The 22,116-nt window shown below is 43.1% G+C and overlaps 1 protein-coding gene across 1 annotated transcript in view; it reads left to right on the top strand.

Annotated features, from left to right (window-relative positions):
- The window catches only part of LOC108103378 (hemicentin-1), a 34,243-nt gene extending 23,000 nt beyond the window's left edge, over positions 1 to 11,243 (top strand). Inside the window, 8 exon segments of the mRNA XM_017208824.2 lie at positions 173 to 331; positions 1,298 to 1,426; positions 2,312 to 2,446; positions 4,126 to 4,275; positions 4,945 to 5,031; positions 5,090 to 5,238; positions 5,240 to 5,345; positions 10,414 to 11,243. Of these exon segments, the coding sequence (XP_017064313.1) occupies positions 173 to 331; positions 1,298 to 1,426; positions 2,312 to 2,446; positions 4,126 to 4,275; positions 4,945 to 5,031; positions 5,090 to 5,238; positions 5,240 to 5,345; positions 10,414 to 10,610 (1,112 nt within the window). The 3' untranslated portion in view covers positions 10,611 to 11,243.
- The last annotated feature ends 10,873 nt before the right edge of the window (positions 11,244 to 22,116 follow it).

Here is a 22,116-nt window from a genome sequence, read left to right as displayed (position 1 = left end):
TCCTCTTTCATGCAAACAACTTCGTCGCCGCTAACAACATGGTTCTGAACCCGCCGCACATTTCACGCAAACAATTCGGTCGCTGTCCCACGCTGCGTATGAATAATATGCCGCTTTAAAACTCCGTATCTCCGCTTACGTGGCGCACGTGCTCCGGGCATCCTCAACACAGTTCCCCCCGACATACTGGACTACCCGACCAGCACCGATATGGTAATCCGTGAGGGCTCCAACGTAACCCTCAAGTGCGCCGCGACGGGATCGCCAACTCCGACGATAACCTGGCGACGCGAAGGTGGCGAACTGATACCACTGCCAAACGGCGCAGAGGGTGAGTTGCATGTTTCCGCAGCATTAAATTCCATCTCAAAGCATTTTAAAGTTACTTTCCTCTGCGTGTAATTAACTCGTGTGTGCTGGGCGACAAGCAACGAGTCCCAGCTCCATAATTTGCTGTGTTGTGCTGAAGGAGGTAAAATGGTTTGATTGTTTGGCACTTGAGCGGAATCGGGTTTCCTCTAATAGCTGCCACATGTGGAGTGGCTTGTAATTAAAATAAGATAAAAGGACATCACCAGATCGCAGTCGGCTTGAAGCTTGCTTCGACCAGGAAATATTGCACTCATAAATTTATTGCCAAATGTCGAGGACTTACGGCAAACTAAATGGATGCAATAAGGGGAAAAGAAGGCGGGAGGGGACATAGCTAACATGTTGAATATGTGAAATTTGAATTTTCCGGCTTTGTGTTGGAGTTGTCTGAAGGCTTTCCCATCTGTCGAGTCCTGCCAACGTGGAAGCCATGCACTGAGGAAAAACTGTGAACTGAACCCGTAGGGCTTCTAAGATTCTAAGAAGATATTTATTTCAGATAAATAAAGCTGATGCATTATTTAGTTAGAAGATTAATAAGTTAGTCTAAAGTATTAAAAAAGGGATTATTAAAAAAATAGTTTAAATAGACAGACAATATGTGAATCTAGATCAGTGAGAAAATTGGATCTTTTTCCGAGTTTTTTCATAGTGCTAAGGATTTTCAGAGTAGCATGAGCTTAAACATGAGAACGCGATGATTAGCTGCAGGATTAGTTTTGACTTCGTGTGTATGTTGGAGTACTGTGCTCCATCTGGGGCTGAGGGAGAGTTCCTTGGGTGAAATGGGGATACAAGATGCCGGAGACATTCCGGCTGACTGTGGGAATATGGCAGCGAAAAGTGACTGTAGATATGCCAATCGGTGCCTCCGATATTAATCGCACGCCATCGTTTTTTCTGCTCTTTCCAACTCTATCCCCAGCCGTCGCCTTCAACGGATCTTTCCTGACCATCGCCAAAGTGAACCGGCTGAACATGGGCGCCTATCTCTGCATCGCCTCCAATGGCATCCCGCCAACAGTCAGCAAGCGTGTGATGCTCATTGTGCACTGTGAGTATTTGGGGCGGGGCGGCCCATCAATTTTAGCATATTTAAATATTTATAGTTCTGCGCCAGGCACTGGCACCGCATGCTGCTCCTGGGGCATGGGCCTGGGCGGGGAGCAGGGCGCTCTAGACGAGACCGCAGCGGAAAACACCAACCAACAAACACCAGACACAGTCACAGACTGCGACTGGACTGCGACTGCGACTGTGACACACACAAAGACCCACTCGAAATCTTGCCATGCTAAATATGCCCTGCATTTTAATTTTCCCGGGGAGAGGCCGAGTGCGAGCTGAAGTGTGGAGGGGTGGCTGGGAAATGCTGTATACTTTTAGGTGCCAAGCATAAAGCAAATAATTAAGTGTGTGCTCGGCCCCCACCCCTCCGCTTCAGCAGCAGCTAGTTAGCATTTTCAGGGCACTTTGCCCGGCTCCTCTCGCTAATTAAATAAAAATTAAAATTGCTCAACAATTTGTTAGGTAAGTTCACGGCACATATTTAAGCCGGACCGCCGGAGAAGTTGCTCTGGAGAGTCCTGGCCGGTTAGCCAACCACAACTCTGCTCGGTTCGCTTCGTTTCAGTTTCGATTGCAAAGCATTTTTTGTGGCTTTGCTATAAAATTAAAAAGCAATTAGTTGGAAACAATAAATGGCAACCGCAGCGAATTGCCAAACGGCAGCATAAAGCACTAGAAAAACAATAACGATAACGAACGGAATTTCTCTATAAATGGGAATTCTTTGTTCCACGTGGGGGCGCGCCCACACCTTATAACAATCGCTCAAACATTCCGCACCTGACGCAAACCTCCGTACCACATATTTGCCATCAGCTTTTCATTCTTGCTTTCTGACGCCTGGCTGTGGCATTCCTCTCCTGTTTTGCAGTTCCACCCATGATTTGGATACAAAATCAATTAGTCGGCGCTGCCCTTACCCAGAACATAACCCTGGAATGCCAGTCGGAGGCGTACCCCAAGTCCATCAACTATTGGATGAAGAACGATACGATTATCGTGCCAGGTAAGTGTTCCGTCGATATTTTGTTAGGGAGTCAGTTCCTATCCCCCGCAGTCAGTTCCTATTTATTAGGAAACCTTTAATAACGTGGAAACTTAGGAATCAGACCCGCTAAATCGAAAATGTTACCTAGCCAGAGAACTGAGAGAGATTTGTTATCACCGCTTCCTCACTTAGTATCGGATAATCCTTTCCTCCAACGTTTACCAATTCCATAAAGGACTTAAAACCAATCGCGAGTAATGAAGACTATTTTGAGCTTGCGCTAAATTAAAATAATTTTTAGACTTTCTATCTTAAATTAAAAGATCTTATTTCTTAAAGTGCTCATTACTGAAGCCAGATGATGGTAAAGGGATCAAAGTACAACTCAACCTACCTGCAATGCTGAATGAACTGATTTCAAGTTTTATGTTATATTAATATCTGTCCCCATCTGCGGTGTCTTGTCCCAGTTCAATTTCAATGGTCTAAGGCTGCTCTCGGCCCAACCTCTTGTCCAGAACGTTCAATTTAATTTTCCAAGGGCCTTTAACGACGGATGGGTCCATCTCTTCATTTAACCTCTTCAACTCTCCCACTCATCTTCACTGAGAAATGGACTGAGCACGATGACAAAAAGTGCTGCAGAGCACAAGTAAAAAGTGCTGGAAAAAATAAACATTGAGCCGAACACTCGAATCCGCGGTCGCAGAATAACTGCGGTGGACTCCATTCACGACCACTTAACCCCTGCCACCCAGATGGACTGGCCGGGAAAAGGCATCGTCATCGGCATAGAGGCCGGCGGAAAAAGTCACAGACATGCAGTCGGTATGCTTTCCTCTTTCCAGTTATTTTCAAGTTGTTTTTTGCCAGCGGAGAAAATGGAAAAAAGTGATTGAAAATGACCTCAAGTCAGAAGCAGTTGCCGGGAACTGTCCGACCGCCGTTGGATTTTAATGGAGTTTTCTGTTTTAGTTTTGAGATAGTCACAAGATCCATAACCGCAAAAAGCGTTAACAAAAACCAGCCAAGTGTTGCTCTTTTTCTACATTTTCTTATTAGCCGGTGAAAATGTCCAGTCCAACGAAAGCCAAATCCAGAAGGATACGAATATACGACTACTCCCCGATTTCTCGCCCCCGAAACCCAATTATTTGTAATCAAGAAAAGGGCCCGAAATCTACATCTCTGCTTGGGCCATCACAATGGCATTTTGCTGGAGTAATCAGTCGCCTAACCGGCATGCATAACAATTACCGAACCTGGACAAAACGTAATGCTCGGCTTAGTGCTACTAAATCTAACCGACATCAAACGTAAATCAAAACCTGCATGACAAACAAAAACGGGACAGGCAACAATACCGAGAACAGACTTGTTTTTGTATAAATTAAAACGAGCCATTTGACAGGGGCAGAAGCGTCCTGAAATCCTGCCAGGATGCCGAATGCCGCATGCCAGGACTAGCCCGGGTCTGCCCCCGTTGGATTCATTTGAGCTGAGCTAAGCCGAGCTGAGTTGCGCTGAGCTAGGGCGAATGCAAAGTTCTTTTCTTAGTAAGTTAAATTACTTTGACAAGAAGCTTCGTCGCTGCCTGCGGAGGAAAGGGTCAGATAGGAGTTCAGTACAGTTCAGTTCAGTTCGAAAAGGGGTCAGAGTGCACTGTGGTCTCAAGCCCTCTAATGCTCCTCTTTCAGGTGAGCGCTTTGTGCCGGAAACCTTTGAATCGGGCTATAAAATAACCATGCGCCTGACCATATACGAGGTGGACATCCAGGACTTCGGGGCATATCGATGTGTGGCCAAAAACTCCCTGGGCGACACTGATGGCGCGATCAAACTGTACCGTAAGTATTGGAGTAAGTAACAATAACTGCATGAATGGCACAACAGTGCCAATAACAATAACCGTAACCATAAACCGTAAGCCGTAAGCCGTACGCCGTACACCGTAAACCGAAACAACAATGGCCATAAGTCAGAGAGCCCATGGCAATTAGGCGCAAACTATTTGCCCGGCCGGAGCTTTTAATTAATTTAAGTCAATGACTCTGCGTGAGCCGACAGCAATGTGTGTTTGCCTGATAAATTCCCAAAACAAAGGGTCAGTCGGGGTTCGAAGGTGACCATTTTCCCAGTGTCAGTGATTGATTTACGAGAGGGCTATTTCGGGTAGTAACCCTTCATCCGCACGTGGGTAGGGAAAATCAAATATGTGGGGAGTGCCTGGAAAATGCCGAGCAACCCCTAGCAATAAATGCTGATGTTAAGATGAGCTTTCCCATTATTATATTAAACAACCAATTTCCTTAATTATCAAATCAAAGATGCCTTATTGAAACAAAAGGCAATATCAATACCAAATTGTGATCTAAGAGGGAACATTAAAATTAAAACGTCAGGCATAAAGGGTTAAGGTTCCGTGCTTACCTCGATAATGTTGATACTACTATACCCTGCTAAGTTCCGTTCTATCCTCCACATATTGCTAAAACCACTCATATTCCCTTGCACAGATATTCCCCAGACCACCACGATGACGACAATGGCTCCGACCGTTTCGATCAACACGGTGCCCGTGGTCCTTGTGAAGTACAACAAAGGTGAGGCCCAGTTAAGAATAAACCCGTACATTCGTATGTAACATCTCCGTAATCGCAGAACAACGCTATGGCAGCAGCCAGAACGCCAATAGCAATCCGTACAACTTTAACTCCGGCAGTGGCCAACAGAACACGAAACTGCAGCGCGGCAAGGCCAGCAACAAGGGCTTGGATCAGTCCTCCTCCGGACTGAACAATGTCTTCGTAGGGGGCCACGTCCAGCCTGTGGAACTCGCAGGATCACCACCCCTCCTCCTCGAGGGGAAGGGATCACCACCAGCAGCAGCACCACCAGCAGCAGCAGCAAAACCACGGTGAGTTGGGCTCCTCCTCGAATCCCCGGGGAAACGGCCATCTAAGCCACTCCGGCACAGCAATTGGTGGAAAATCCTTCTCCAGGGGCGCTCTAGCACACCATAAATATTTCGCCATTTATTTTATGCTTATGACAAATCATAACGACTTTAGCTGCTTGGCTTAAGGGTCTCTGGCATGTCGTTGTCGCCACTTGTTAGATATAGATACTTTTGGCTCAAGCTGCGAGAGAGCTCTGGCCATGAACGGCACAGACTGACTGGCCGATACCGTATACCGTTGCACTAGTTCACGGTTTTGGTTGTCTGATTGACCCTGACTACTACAGAAGTAAGGGGATTCGATTGCATTATTAATGGATCTACTTTCGTAAAGTAATCGATAGCACACCCGATACTATTGATGGTTGCAATTAACAGATGCACCGTTGCTAACAGCATTATCGATTGTCGAACATACCCTCAACCCAAACGCGGTTGCTTAGAAATATTTGGCAAATCCATGTGAGAGAATGGACTGGAACCTTTTCCTTTCGGTCTGTTGGTGTCTATTTCTGTAGCGGTGTCAGGGAAAATACGACTTTCTAGCATGCAACGGCTGGGTTTCTGGGATTTCTCCCTGCTCCATCCAATTCTAGCCCAGTTGCTGAGTTGACAATGTGTCCGCTGGAATGTGCTGCTAATGCAGAGGTCGTAATGTACAATCATAATAAATAATAATGGGCTCCCGCCATTTGTTCTTAGCCGAAAGGGGAGAAATTCTTAGCCCGAGGTGCGAATGAAACTATCGAGCTGTTGGGCTAAAGCACAGGGAGTCTCCTCGGAGCAGCTGCCAATCGATAAGCATAAAGTTTTACACTTGCTTTCCGATTTCCTGCATGTCCCGCATTTCCCGATCACACAATTGGCGACAATGCTCCCCCTTCTGTGCTTTCCGCAAGGACGAATGCATAAAACTTTACAGGGCCTTTGCTGCGATGTGGAAATTTTCTGCATACGCGCTTGACTAAAAATAAAATGCACTCGACAAAATCAAATCGAACAAATTGAATATGAGGGTGGGCGTGAGCTGCTGAAGGGGCTGCAGGGAAGGGCACCAAAAAGCGCAATATAAAAATAGCAGACAAATTGCACACAAGGCGTCAAGGCGGTGGAGCTGCCCGTGCCCCTGCCCCTGCCCCTGCCCTTGCCCCAGCATTATCCCGTCGTTTTTGGCAAACGCAAGCAAAAATGTTGCATCCCTCGCAGGATGGCGATGGCCATCCGTTTGGAAGGGACGGGGCGGGGAAATGGCGAAACGGGTGGCTCTTAAGGGGGTGGTAAATGGGGCTCTTGGATGCGGGTGCTACAATGACGACAACTTTCAAGCGCTGCATGCAACGTCGTAAGCGCTGCGTTTACAGTTAGATTTATTACCTGCTAGATGTTGCACATATCGTGCCAGTAGGTGGGATACCATAGCATACTATTCTACAGTATAACCACCCATTTTCGTGGAGAGGGAGGAACGGCGGGGAGGGTGTGGCTTGTTCGCTTATCGTTGCCGCGTTTTGCATATGTCGCGACTGTTTTTGCTCGGCCGCTGACACTTTAAGGCGGAACAAGCCGGCGACAAGCAAAGTTTCATGACCAAAGCGACATTTCCCTGCTCCACACCAACTCTTTCCCGGAACCACGCTCATCTGCTAGCGGGGAATGGGAAATGGGGCAGGGAAAGTGATGCTATCATTAGGGATTTTTGGGATTCGGCAAATATTACATGAACCACATTTTTAAAGAGTGGCCTCATTTTGATCAGATAAAACAGTTGAAGGGGAAACAAACTTCAGCTTGATTAAAGTTCGTCACCTTGTACCTTGTCCTTGTTAGTCGTCCTTTGAAACATTCAAGTCCTTCGACAGTTTCAATAGCAGGGAAATACTTTGGGCTGAGTCTGAAATTAGTCTGCCACAATCACTGAGTATAATAACACGACCTAACCACAGTTTCTATTAAACTGAAACGGCCGAGTTAACCGAGTGAGTTTATCATGAGTCTAGATGACCAGATGTCCAGATGTCCGCATGCCAATTAATTTCAATTTCCAATTTCAATGGATTCGAACGGCGCGGGCATCCTGCTCCTCGTCCGCTCGGTCGGCGCTTAGTTGACCCGAGGCCACAAACCGGTGTCCCCATTAAGTGCTGCAGATGCACTCGGCGCGCCACTTAAACTGTCATTAAAATGTTGCAATCAACCACAGGAGCTGCTGCTGGCCGGCTCCTCCGATGTCGCTGTCGCTGTCGCTGTCATATTTAATTTGTGCGGACAACAGCAAACAATATGGCACAAATTACAAGGAAATGCAATAAAAGAAAATTGCACTGCTCCGGCCAGGGAGCTCGCATGCGAAGCCAGGACTCGAACCCGAACTCGGACCTTGGATTCATGATTACTACAGCATTCAGTGTCTGGCAATAATTTGCCTATAATTTGCACGAGCCGGCCATCCAGCCGTGCTGCAAGTGAAAAATGATGAAGTAAATGAAATGCAACAGACAGACAGCGTTCGAATGGCCGTCGCGTGCCGCGGGCTTTTCATGGGTGCCGCGGAGGCTTCTTTCGGGGGCAAGTCGTCTTCGTCGTGGAAAGCAGGGAAAGCTGAAAAGGCGGGAAAAGCTGCACAATAAATATAACGCACGGAGGGACCAAGTGAGTCTCGAGTGCGGAGTGCAACTGGCGCCTTTTCCTCATTTCGCTTAAGTGCAACAGGCTCGAAATCGAGGTGTGAAAGCCAAAGGCCAAATGGAGTTCAAGCGGAGCCCCAAGCTCAAGCACCCTCCTCCACTCTTTTCCTGCGGGTGGATAGAGATGCGAAGCTGTTTATTTCTATTAGCCCAATCGCTCCCCAAGGATCACCCGGGGAATTATGCTAAAATTACTTAAAGTTTCCAGTAGTTCTGAGAGAGCTTCGCTGAGCTAAAGCGTTTTTCTTCGGCAAAACAGGACTTTCTTTGCTTTCTTCGCCAAGGCAGCACCTGCCTCTCGCCCGTTTTCGTCTAAGCTCTTTAAAGACACCGCTGGGACTTTCCCAACCCCCATAAACACATGCTCAAACGTCAATAAAAATCAGCCATACGCACACAGACACACACACACGCTGCATACACAAGGACCTCGATGCGTGTCGGTGTTGCCGGCTTTCACACATGGAAATGTTTGCAGACGCCAGCAAAACAAGACCAACCGAGGCAACCCAGCTCGGAATGGGAGCGCAAAGGAGTTTTGTGGAAAAGCTGCTTATGGAAAAATAAAAACCGAGAGACACACCACCCCAACACCGACGCACACAGACACACACACTGATAGACAGACAAATACAAACACATTGGCAACACGGTGCAAAGCAATTTGCGCATTTCCGTTATAAAAATAAAAGGGTTCTCGTTAAAAACAATACCAGGAATCCCTGGGTGGACCGAAAATGAAGGACCAGCCGTCGGGCCGTATTTCATAGTTATGACAAAGTTGGCCCAATGCAATGAAGTCCGACTGCCTCGATGATGGTTTACGAGGTCAAAGGCGTTCAATTCACGCTGGTGTGTTTACTTTGGCAGGATATGTATGTGGATCCGTCTTAGTCTAAGGTGCCTTCTGACTCAAGATCTTCCATTTTTAATCTTTAGAGTCACGAGGATTGGGATACAGACAAGGAAACTGAATAATATATTAACATAATACTATTTGTATTTATAACTCATAAGTTGCGCGAATTCAAGGCTACCTTTTAGGAAGGGGATTTTGTTTTTGTATCAGAACACTTTTCCAAATCAAATTTTCATATTCAATGGTTTGACACAAAGAACTTGTATTCCATATTTTGCACTTGCAATTACACACTTTTTGGCTGATTTAGTCTTCATTCGACTTTTTAATTTTCAAATCGAATTGATTGGCCAAGCAAATCTTATTCTGGGTAACTGAATAAACAAACCCATGGACAAGCACATCCTCACCCTGCACTCCTTAGACTGTTTATGTTTTTGGATCCCCTTGGGTCAAACCAAACGTGATCTCAAAAAAGGCCGCAAACAATTGTTTGCCATCCACCTAATGACCAATGGCCCCACGTCAAAGTCAAACAGAACCAAATCGAGGGGAGGACAAAGAGAATCGAGTCACCCCCTCCATCCCGTCCTGTCCATTCAGAGCCCAGCCCAACAGGCAAACAAATGTCCAATGAACCAGATTTCCGGGCAAACAAACAGCCGAAAAAGAAGGACTACTCGCAAAAAATACAAACTGCTCGATAAATTGATGGCAAAAACAATTCACAGCCTTTGCACCTCCTGCACCTCCTGCACCCCCTACACGCCCGGAGTGCCCGATCGGAATGTGTCCTATGGATATATATGTACATATATGTGAGGGTGTTCCTCCCACAAGTCACCCCCTTGTTTGGAATGCATGGCGCAAGGGTTTAACGCACTTAAGCAATAAAAATCGAAACAATTTTCGATGCTGCCAAGTGAAATTGAAACAAAATACCAGCAAGAAGGAGTGGAGAGTGGAGAGTGGAGGTGGGGGAATACTTTCGCTTTTCCCAAAGAGATGGGGCAAGTGAAGGAGTATAAGTGAGAATGTTATAAATAAGTGGGGCAGGCAAAGTTGTGTCCCTTTTATATGCAATACTTTCTGCTCCTCCAGTTGACAAACAGTTTGGGTTTGTGTATCCTGTATCCTGGGCTCACTGTCCCCAATCCTGCACCCGCCTCCACTCCTCTCCCTCGGCTGTGGGGTCGTTTTATCTCTTTCGCATTGTCGCCTGGTACAAATGGGTGGCCATAAACGCATCCTGGGTCTATTGTTTATGCTCGTTGGCGTGTGGCAAGCGCATAATTGAAAAAGGACATTCAGCTGATGACATTCGAGTCGCAGCAATATGAAGGGCGCCCATAAAGTGGCATGTGTCAGTTGATTAAGTCAGTGTAGTAAAAGGAAAGAGTCCACAAAAGAACCGTAAATACTTCAATCAATCATCGAATTCTCATCCCCATCTTTTCTTTTTTTGCCCCACTCCTTCTTCCAGGATCTGATCACAGCGCCTCCTACCGCTCGGACGGTAAGAGCCCGCACCTCACCAAGCACGACGCCAAGTCCTGGACCGACGACCTGGATCACATGCAGGACCTGAAAGGATGGGCCCACCGCATCGCTCCCTACTCACTGATCCTGATTCTTTTGGTCGCTCTGGGCATGGGCCGTCTGGGGGCGGGGCCGGGCTAAGCTCCTCGAGGAAAGTGTACAAAAAGTCTACGGAAACCCGATGTTAGTCTAACTAAGATAAACTACTTCGTAAGCAATACCCTTATAAATCGTGTTGGTCAAAAACTATTATTTTTGTGCTAGGTGGAAGTTGCTTACTGTAAAAAGTTGTTGATGTTTAAGCTAAATCTAAATTTAAGAGAACACTTCAAAGGATCGAGTATAAATTGGAGGGAACTGGGATTCGAAACGGAAATACAAAGTATTAGGATGTAAACATAAGGGCTTAAACTGAAACAATCTTGTTGGGCGCGGTGCGTGGGTTGACACTTATGTTTCTGGACAAACACGCTTACAATAATTATCACTCTTTGGAATTACTTACTTACTTTTAGTGATATTATTGGGTTGTTCAACGAGAAAGCTCAAGCTTTTCTTCAAGACCAGATTTATAAGTATAAACTCATGTACGTGGCTACCAAATGAGAATGGAACCGAGGTTAGATCTAAGTCCCTCGATACCGATATTTTTACTATTAGCCCTGTTCTAGCTTAGTTCCCAAGCACTGCAAGCTGTATGATAAATATTACATAAACAATTTCATCTTGGTTTAAGAGAAAATAAAAATGCCGTCTTAAATAATGTAAACTTCATCCGCGAACGTGTGTCGTTACTTGCAGTCCAGAACTGGGCACGGAATTCCCAAGGTAATTATTCCAGTCACCTTATCCATTACTGGCTCTATTGGTCTGTTCTTATATGACTTTGATATCCAAATAGACCGATTATGCCTTCCTAGGTACGGCTGGGGAGCAGATTGTCTTCGAGAGTACCGAGGTCGCTCTTATTATGGAATAGCCCTAAAGCGAATATTTACTGAACCGCAAAATGTAGTGTACACCCCAACAGCCGGAACCCCGCCATCCGCTGCCATTGTTTACTTTGCCAGTGAATTTGTGCACCATCGACCCACATGAAAACATTTTTCATTTTCATTAAAAAGCGGGGAGAACAAAAACTCGCGACTTTATAATTTAATTTAAAAAGAGGAGGCGGCAGGCAAAGGCGGCCAAAGCGGAGCAAGCGCAAAACATAAAAAATAATTATTAAAATAAATTAAATGTCTGCTGCTGCCCCCATAAACCTCGTCGAGTGGGCAATTAAAGGAGCCAGTGTGTGGGTGGGGGGCATAATGGAACGCGGCTAGTTTTTTCTCAGGAGTTGAAGGGTTAAGCGTTGGTCGAAAAAAGCACACACCAGCCAAAAAAATCAAACTGCTGCCATGGCATTTTGACTCGAGTTTCACACAACGCCATGGTAAATGGCAAAAAATTGGCATGTGAAACGATTGCAGTCTCGTGTCCCTTCAGCTCGGCCTCCTGGCCTCCTCGCTTCCTCTCCAACTTGCCTCCCGGCCATTGCCGCAATAAAGGCTCCAGTTAATAAAGCTAACAGAGCATGTGCTGTATGTCAAAAAAACCAATGAAAATATATGTGGAAAGTGTGCCTTCCCGCAAGGAAAACCAAGGAAAGGCAATCGGAAATAGGCAGACAGACTAAAAAATTACCGGAAATGAGCTCCATAATAATAATGCACAGCTATTTGCGGCTTCCTACTGCGTTTTCTCATTATGAATTACAACAATAATTGCAAAAACATTCCCAGGCACCGCTACCATTAAAATATTAATATTTAGAATTAAAGTAAAAGTTTAAAAGTCCTTAAAAATTTGGTATTTGTGATTGAGGAACAGAATCATGTTCTAAAATATATTTTAGATAAGTGTTCGGTCAAACTCACAATATTTTCGTTTAACTGTTTCTATTGCTATACAAAAAAAGCTCATTAACGATGTACCAATAACTTACTAGAACATTTATTTGGGAAGGAAGAATTGATGGAAAAGAAGAAAAAAGTTGTACAAAATATTCAACATTAAGCAGCATGAACTGTTCTTCAACTTAAAGAAAACATCGGAATATATTCACCTTTGAACCAAATTACAAAATACGTTAAATTTATGCCTCAAACTGCCTATGGAGAGTTGTGGCTAAAAGGTTCTTTTAACTCCCTTAAGAAGTTTTCATATAGGGTATGATAAAGGCTGCGTTATGGATGGACAGGCGAACATTGTCAACATACGTCATATACAGCTGATACTGATACTGCTGATAATAGTTACAAAGTAATCATTCACAGGTTAATATTTGTTCATTGGTGTATACTATATTTCCTAAGACCTAATGAACTTTAAGTTAAACTGATGAGTGGACAATGGAGTAAGAGGAAGGAGGTTCGTGTCAACCACAAATGTAAGTGCCATCATAATAGGATTTTGGTTTGTAAAAGAGCGACCTATAGCCATATTTATGAATCTTAGGTTGAGCAACTATTTCCAGTGAAAACCTAATAAAATAAATTAGTAACAGAAGAACTTTTCACCAGAAAGACCAATCTGAGATAAGGACTAATCGGTAGTATATGACCAATGGCTATCCTGACACCACCATTCTTGGGGGCCAAGTTGCTCATAAGACTGGTTTGAATATGGCGTAAAGTCAGTGGCAGTCTGCGCTAGTGCTGATGTCAATATGAGCAATAGTACATCATACAGCACCATTTTTATGATAAAGTATCAGAAGAAACCACTTATGTGAATAGCAAACGCCATTTATCAAATTAAAAACAATGTTAAGAAAGCGGATAATAGAGGTCTTAATAATTAATCAAACTCTTCTTTCGGAATAGCAAAATAAATCTTTATGTTGAAAGATACAAAAACCACAACGTTTCAATATATTTACCTGGACTTAAGGGGAGACTTTTTCAAAGACAGGTGGTCTTGGTTAGAAACAACTTTGTCTTATTATTGGAACACAAGTAAGGTTTCAAGTAAGTAAATTATCCATTGTTGGTGTAATATATTTGATATTATAAAGCACAGAAACTAAAGCGTATTAGAAACTTAATTAAATTATTAAAAAAGAGTTAAGTAATCCTTTTTTAGACAATGCCAATAGATATAAAATGTATTTAAGAGTTTCTTTCTCGTCGATGAGCTTTCAGTCTTAAACTCTAAGACGATTCAAAAGTCAGACACCAACTGCAGGCTTTGAAGGACTCCCAATCCCAGTCCCAGAATGCATCCTCGCCCGCGGTGCGCAAACCCCATTTTGGTAAAACTGAGAGATAAATTGTAATTTTAAATTCGCGTTGCATTGTTAGGCACGCGTTTAAATATTTCACGGTAGTTGTGCGACAAAATATGCACAGTAATCAAATACCAGGATATTCGAGGTCCTCGCATTTGTTTTTGCAGGCGAAATAATTCTATTGTCAGAGAGACTTTTTTCGCACGCCTGACATTGATCGGTTTAATGACGCGAGGCCACAATAATTTGCAACATTAATATTTGACAGCATATTAAATGGACGCGGCGCAGGCCTGGGATGCCAAACCATCGTCAGGTTAAAGCCAACTCTGGCCTTTAACAAAAAGCAGGGAGCCAGTTTTTGTTTCACTCGGCCAACTACTTCTATTGTGGCTACTGGCTTCCTCTTTGCTCTTTGATACGGTATGCTTTTTGTCCTGCCCCCTTTAGTATGCAATGCATTTTTTCTTGCTCCTCCTATCCTCCTCTTTTCCTCTGCCAGATCTCTGCCTTCATGGAGCTGCCGAGCCGCCGTAATTATGGGATACCGCCGGAAGCGGCAAATGTTGACAAATCAAATAAGAAGTGTTTACTTCCGAAACGGAAAGTGGATTCTAATGGGAATCTACTTTCCCTTCGGTTATCCCCAAAAATATATTTGAAAAGAACGAGCTTTCGCTCAGCGGAGACATGAACCACCGAAAGCCTTCCCAGAGTGATGACAGACTCCAGTAAGCTTTTTCGAACTCGACTCGAGTAAGGTAAAGTGAGGTCCTTCTACACGGGAAAATACAACTGAGGTCAGGTGTGTAAGTAAACAAGGCCATATCCAAATTGTAGAATGGCCTTAAAGAGAAATAGCCTACAAGGAAACCATGTTGTTGTGGCCAACAAGGTTGGTCCTTTGCTGCTATTTACTATTATTTTTACCTTTATTTATTCTTGAAGGTATTAAGGGGAAAATCAGACAAGTATTAAGATAAGCCAACAAATTAAATTATGTGCTAGTTGGACAGAAATTAATTGATAACTCTTTAAAAATGATAAGAATTGAGAGCAAGTTCAGAACTGCACTTCGATATACAAAAACCCTCTCCGTTCGTATTTAAATAACTGTAAGATGGCAGCGGCTGTTGTTCCTTCGCTCAGCTTTTCCAAAATAAAATCCTCACAATCTACAATGTCTTAGACTTAACTTATATTCTAGCAACCAACTGTTTGTTTGGATATGATAGATATATATTAGTTTGTCAAAAAAGTCTTGCGGTATAAAATTGGTTACAATAATGCGATTCAAGTCAAATATGCGCCGTTTTGTTCGATGACGCGTTCCCAACGAGATGCCAACTTCATAATGCCCCTCTCATAGAAGCTCGCTTCCCTATTGGCAAAAAACTCGGAGCGTGGCGCATCTTCGACCACCTCTACACCAGAACGATAACGTTGATACCATCGCTGTGCGGTGGAAATGGAAACCGAATCGAATAGTTACCATTACAGTTATGAGACTCCGAATAGAGGACTCAAAAAACTGACACACAGCCCCCTATTTAATGAAACACCTCAATCCACCCAATCTAATCTATCACACATATTCCTAGAATGCCCTACCTACATTGAACACAGACATAAATCCCATGAATATAGCTACAACATTTCGATTCCTTAAATCCATAAACCTTTACAACAACAAATAAGTTTAATCTTACTGTACATAACTATAATAAGTATATGTTTAAAGACTTGTTAGCATGTGTTTAAATACAAGTTTAAGTAACAAAATCCATTATTGTTACATATCTCATATTAGATATTATATCTGTCTTTTATTGTTACACAACATAATTATATAGCAGATATTATATATTTTAAACAGAAGGTCATTGCAGCTATTGCTTAACACAAAGCTAATATTACCATCACTTATCATTGCTGGTAATTTCTTTATACTAATAATGTCTTGACCTAAAAATATTTTTAGCTTATTAAATAATTAATAAACTTATGAGAACTCCTTATGAAACTAAATTTAAAGCATTATGTTATTTTCACGAATCTATGAAGGTCATAAGGCTAACATGGGAAGAACTTTCCTTTAGTTCAAGGTTTTCCAACAGATGGGACTTTAAAAAGTACAAATTGTTGTCATATATTTGGGTAACAGAATAAGAGCTATTTGATAGTCGGGTTTACTTAGCTAGACGTAAAAACATAGCAAAAGAATAATCAATAATCATTCATAAGAAATTGGGAAAAGTTTTCCCCAATTTCCGACTGTAAAAACGAGCAGACGGTAGAAGTTCCGATAGAAGTTCTTGGAGCTTAGCTTGGCATCATTAATTGCTTTGTTCAGCGATCTTCTTGCGACTGTTTTATTTGAACTTAATGTAAAAAACACTGACCTCAGCAAGTAACAGTCGAGGAAATAATTTTGGCTCTGTCAAAAAATGATGTTCAGGACTTAGCCATTGAAACTGTAGTTTTATCGGCAAGAGAGCTTTGATGTTCTTATCTATTTTCTTGATTTACACGCGAAGTAAGTGTGGAAGTCGAAGTAAATGTGGTTGTAGAAGTCGGGATGCACAAATTACTATCCTTGAGCGTCCCTAGAGGACAACCATTTAAGCTAAGGCCCAATTTCTGTCTCAAAAAGTTGAATAGTTAATATGAATAAAACCAAGAAGTTTAAATAAAATATTCGTTAAAGAAGTAGTGATTTTGAGAAGCGAAGAATTCTTCAAAGAAGTTGGCCACTGAAGAGGCTACTGTCGACTCGATAGTCCCGGAGGAGGATATCGCCCAAGAGGGGGCTTCAAAATTATGGAAGCTAAAGAGACGTGGTTATGGATTTGATTGGCAAGGCATGGAAAGGTCTCCCATAATATTTGCGGTGGCGCGGGACTATTTTCAAATCCCTTTAGAAAAATCAAATGTTTCCATTGCTCTCTCCCGATTTTACGAGTTTGCTAGAACCAACCTGTTTCGGAATTCATTCTTAAACTTCTCATTAAATAGTTCATCCCAACTTTGTTTTGCTATTTGTGGCGCTATATCATATAAGGGCATGGAGTTATGTAACGGAAAAACACATTTGGATTCCAGAGTTTCCACTTAGTAAATACCACCTGCTTTTCAGAAGTACTCGGTTTGAGAAACTGCATCGGTGGAGACAGGTGAAGGTTCTGACCTGGTCATTCTTCTCCACAGCGCCTGCCTCTCGAACCTGCCCTTCAGCTGAAAGTCACCAAAGCAACATAATACTCTTGCCCAGCAAGAGGGTCCGATTACGGGTGGATCGAGTGGAGTCGCGCCTAATGTAAACACGATTCGAAACGGGAATAAACAACGCCGCCTGCCGCTCGTCAGCAGAATATTCAATTAAATTCACCCGTTCGACGGTCGATTGCAAGCCAAACCAAAATTTATAGCAGCCGCAAAGCCCCGTCCCGCTCTCCTCGTCCCAGGGCCCAAGGCTACTGCTCAGTTATCCCAGAATCCGACACCATGGGCATTAAATCAACACAGGCGACACAGGTGTGGTGGAGTGTAGGAGTGGGGGACTGGAGGGGTGGAGTGGGCCTGGGCAGCCATGTGAGCCGACCAAAAGCCATTGCGGTTCAGTTTGATGCACTTCTCGGGTGGCCATTGCCCCGAAACATCCACGAAACTCCCCCAGCCAGCTCGGTCGAGTGTGTGTGAGGCGCCTGCATAAATCCAAACATTTACAATATTTTGCTAATTAGCAAAATATGTGTGAATAATGCATTTGGCAAGGGGCGGGCGGGGCAGTGACTGCTGCATCCTGCAGGTGTCATATTAAATTTATGACCAGAGCTGCCCACACAATCAAGAGACACTCGTGTAGACCGAGAAACTGTGACAAGTTGCGGCACTGGACGGACTCAACATTTTGGCCATTTTGGTGATTAGTTGTGGCAAGCAGAAGTTTCACTGCCGGCATAATGAGGGGCATTAATCAATAAATGAGAAGGGGCGAAAATCGGCTGACAGATTTGTATAAGAATAGGGGAATAGCCTTCCGAAATCGTGCGTAGAAAGGTGCGTAGGAGCAGTGTCCAAAAATTGTAGACTTATCTAATATTTCATCTTACCTGCAGCAGATAATAATAATGTCTTGACACCAACTGTTTAAGTTTAATTAGTTTTCACTTATTTACAATATAAGCGACACATTTCCGATATCCGCACTAACCGACTTGATCGCTACAGTCCGCAGACCTAACTGATCCATTCATTCGCTCCACGAGCAGTTTCGGGCTCTAAGTGGGGATTATAAACAATCACAAGAGAATGTGATTCTGGCTTTGGCTGGGTAAGAGATTGAGCCGGACATGAAGAGCACAGCTGAGAGGAGGGAAAAGCTTCTCTTTAGAAGGCCAACCCACCCACTTCGTAAGCATAAAATCGGACACTATTAGTTATTTTCTGATTCATTATTAAACATACTGCCTGGGGAGGGTATTTCCGTTTCCAAGGTCCACTATATAGTCATCCATTGCTGATTGACATAAAGGGTCCAATCGAAGTCTTTGGTTTGGAGATGGTAAGTGATTTCTAATACATATTTCAAAGTAACAACTTTTCCCATAAACAACAACGTTATGACATCATCATCATTTCATCGAAGTCAAGGGTAGGATGGAGTAATTAAAAGGTGTCAAAGTGATTTTAAGGATGTCTAATTTTGACATGATGAGACCTGAGACTGAGACCTGAGACCCGCCTGTTATTCCTGACCCGGTCTGATCAAATAATAATTTATTCTGCCGATCAAGAATACATCCTCTCCCAATGAGACAGATTTGCAAAATCGTTCTTACCTTCAACCTTAGATCCTGAGTTCGATACTTTAAAAGGAGTTGTAATTCAGCTCGAAGTTCTCCTGTATAGGTTAACTAATAAAATGATTTCAAAACTCGAAATCTATCTAAACTTCTAAGGTCGAGTGCACCTTTGCCCTGCACTGTATACAAAGGAGCTCATTGGTTTTCTAGGTCATTTCGGAACATAGTGACTATGTGCAATTCCTTGCTGAGAGGGCAGAAAACCCAAAACGATATTGATAAACCATCCACTAAAAATCAAAGCAATTAAATACAATTCCCAAGATCTAGAAATAGATATCTGAACTCTGAAATCCCTGTCCTTTGGGTTTATCTTGAACATTTTAAAGCAGTTAATATTAGATGAATCACCTAATTATACGCCCTTCTCAGTGACTTCAGATGCGTAATGACAGGGACATTGGTGATGTGCAATTATCTTTATGAATCCTTTAAGTTCCCTTCCCCATTAATGTCTTAATTTTAGCACATGATCGGAGTAAAGTCCTGCCCCTATTTCCATATAATCATATACTTTTATGGACTTTTAATTGGCAATTTCCTAAGCTGGCTGGCAACCTTGACGCTTCGTCTATAACTCACTAAGAACTTTTGTCTATTAAACGGCGCCGTAAAAGCGAAAATATAGCCATAATTTATGGCAGTTAAGCAGCTAACCAACTATCCTGCAGATACTCCCGACTCCAGTTACTCCGGGAGCTTTGCATGTTCAGCCACCATAAGGGGGTGGGGAGCTGCCCAATGCGGTGGTGGCTTCAGACGCGCAGGTGATTCGTCGGCTGGGGTGGTAGGTGGTAGTTGGCAGGTGGAAGAACTGCAGCTGTCGTCGTCGCATCCAGCACAAAACGCGGAAGCGAGTGAAAAGCAATTATCAGGTGTCAAAATTTATATTAGGGAGTCCCGAGCAGCGAAAAGGATACCAACAAGGAAGCGAGGCAAAGGAAACAAAACAAAAAACTTGAAATTAAGTTGGGAGTCCCGCCACCACTGATATACTGAGAAAAGTAGTAGTTCATACGAAAACAATTTTAATCCTTTTATATAGTAAGATGATTTCAATCTTCTGGAGATACTATATCACAGTAAGTACCAGCAGTTTACTTATTTCCCTTAGCGGTTATTGGAGGTACATTAATTTCTCAAAGCAAACAGCTTACTTAGTTAAAACTTGAAGAAGGATGCCTTATTCTGAAAATAGTTATCTGCAGTAGTAATCTTCTGACTGGAAATCCAAAACGAATCTGAAGATATTTCTCAAGGTGTACCGCTAACCCTTTTTGTAGAAATGATTTGTGGCTCCAGTGCATTGGCACGCAATGAAAAGTTTCTGATTGGGAGAGGAGGGGATAGATAGAGACCAGGGCCTAGGCACCAGGACGCCTTGTGAAATGCCCACCAAGCTCAAAAGACGGTTTTCGCATTTTCTAGAAAAGCTGATATCTCGGTAACTAGAAGTGTTAGAAAGTTCAGATTAAGCAACTTGCCCCTAGTTTTTATCCGTCCATAATATTATTATGAATTCCTTCGTTTGATTTTTCAAATCGGAACATTATTTCGCTGTTTATGAAGAAATTTAAGATACCTCACAGGGGCAGTGACGTCACTATCAGTTACTCAACATGCTTTCTCCGACAATAGGTGGCGCTTGGGGAGTTTCAACACGCAAAATGAATATTTTAAAATCGTGTAAAACAGTAACGGGTATCTTATAGTCGCGGCACTCGACTATAGCGTCTTCTCTTGTTTATACTGCATGGAATCTGTTATTGGTGGGGCTAGCCTTTCCCTTCGCCATTATTATTTATTGGTCGTGTGCGTGTGTTGTGCGAAATTATATGCCTATTATCCGGACGCGGTGAGCGGGGGAGGGGTTGATTAGCCCCGAGCCCCGAAAAGCAACTGATATATATGAACAACTTGGGGTGGGGAGGTGGCTAGTTCAAATCAGTGCCTGACACAATGTGGCACGGTTATTGAAAAGCAACTTGCGTGTGTGCGTGTGCGGGATCACCAGTGTAAAAGTCTGGGTGCTTCCCGGTCTGGCTCGTTGCACTTGCCAGACAAAATGGAAATCACAAAAGAAAAATTTTACTGAGCAGTGAAATTTAATTAAATGATAAAACTGGGGAAAAACTCGGAAGCACTCTTAAACCGATCGAATCACCACAGTTTTATGGTCACTTCAAAATTACTTCAGAAATAATCTAGTCTAGTCTAGTCTAGCAGGTTGTACCATGATGAGTCTACAATGTCTCCTTCATTCAACCGCTTCTTCTCAACTCGAAAACCTGAATCCCTGCGCACCTTTGCTATAAAGATATGCATTCGACATTTAATGGTAAAACATATGGCAGAAAGGGATAACCTTATAAAGTCAACAGGTATTCTTTTATATTCCATTGTACACTACACATCCACAAATAGTACAAATAGCACAAATAGTTATATGTTACTAGAACTAGTATCGAACTAACCGATGTCACAGTCAGCAAGAAGGACACTAAGGCACTAATGCTGAAAAAAGCGAAAAAGGCCATCAATATGCCTTTTGAGATTTGTCTTCATTATTTTAATCAATTTTAGTTTCTCAACTAAACGATGATAGAAAACCAGTCAGATGTAATGGCAGTTCAGAAATTATTTGTTTTAAACAAATAAAACAATTCCAAGCTTTCTGCAATCATAAATTGAAATATTTCCTAAATCCATATAGCCATTGCTTCTAATTATAGTGGTCAGTTTTGATTTAAAGATTTAAGTTGTTGTTTATTAATAAACTTCATACGATGCGAATCAATTTCGCACTCAAGGGAAAAATTTAGGAATATTCTTGAACATCAATTAGTGAGGGACAACCAGTGAAATACCATAGCGATCCAGATGTTATTTTCAAAACAGCTTCAATAATTTTTTTTAAATGAGCATTGAACCGTCTTGACGAGGATGGAAAAGTTTATTTATTTAGGAATCGCTAGCCTATAATGAAAAATGTCTTTACTATGGCTTGTAAGTCCTAACTATTATGAAATCAACTATGCAAGATCAGTTTATCCCACAGCTAATCTAAATGGCTTACCTTCCTCGCCGGAACCGTCAAAAAGCATTTGATAGTCCTCCCGCCCATCCCGTAATCAACCGCCCGACCAATGACAGTTCATTTTTCCACCGCACGCAATTACTTACTATCAGCACCCACTCCCTTGCCCATTGTTTTCACCCAGCAGTTCGTGTTAACCCTTTGCCACGTAGTAGCGTTCATTCATAAATGCGTGACTCCAGTTCCATGCGCCCAAAAGTATGCAGAGAGAATTTCCCAGCGCCGAGTCCGTTTCAATCGCCTTTCAACCGGTTGCAACCGAGCTGAGAGCCCGTCAATCGTGGTGAGTTCCCAGAGCACACCCCCCATTGGGCAGCACGCACACACACACATTCTGCCTAAGCTAGAAAAAAGAAGCACAACGAACTGAAAAGCGCCCGCCAACAAAAAGCAAAATAAAATGTGGCCCAG

The sequence above is a fragment of the Drosophila eugracilis genome, unplaced genomic scaffold (genome assembly GCF_018153835.1).
Source record: "Drosophila eugracilis isolate 14026-0451.02 unplaced genomic scaffold, ASM1815383v1 contig_646, whole genome shotgun sequence".
NCBI classification, from domain to species: domain Eukaryota; kingdom Metazoa; phylum Arthropoda; class Insecta; order Diptera; family Drosophilidae; genus Drosophila; species Drosophila eugracilis.
This window is presented reverse-complemented; position numbering and strand designations above follow the sequence as displayed.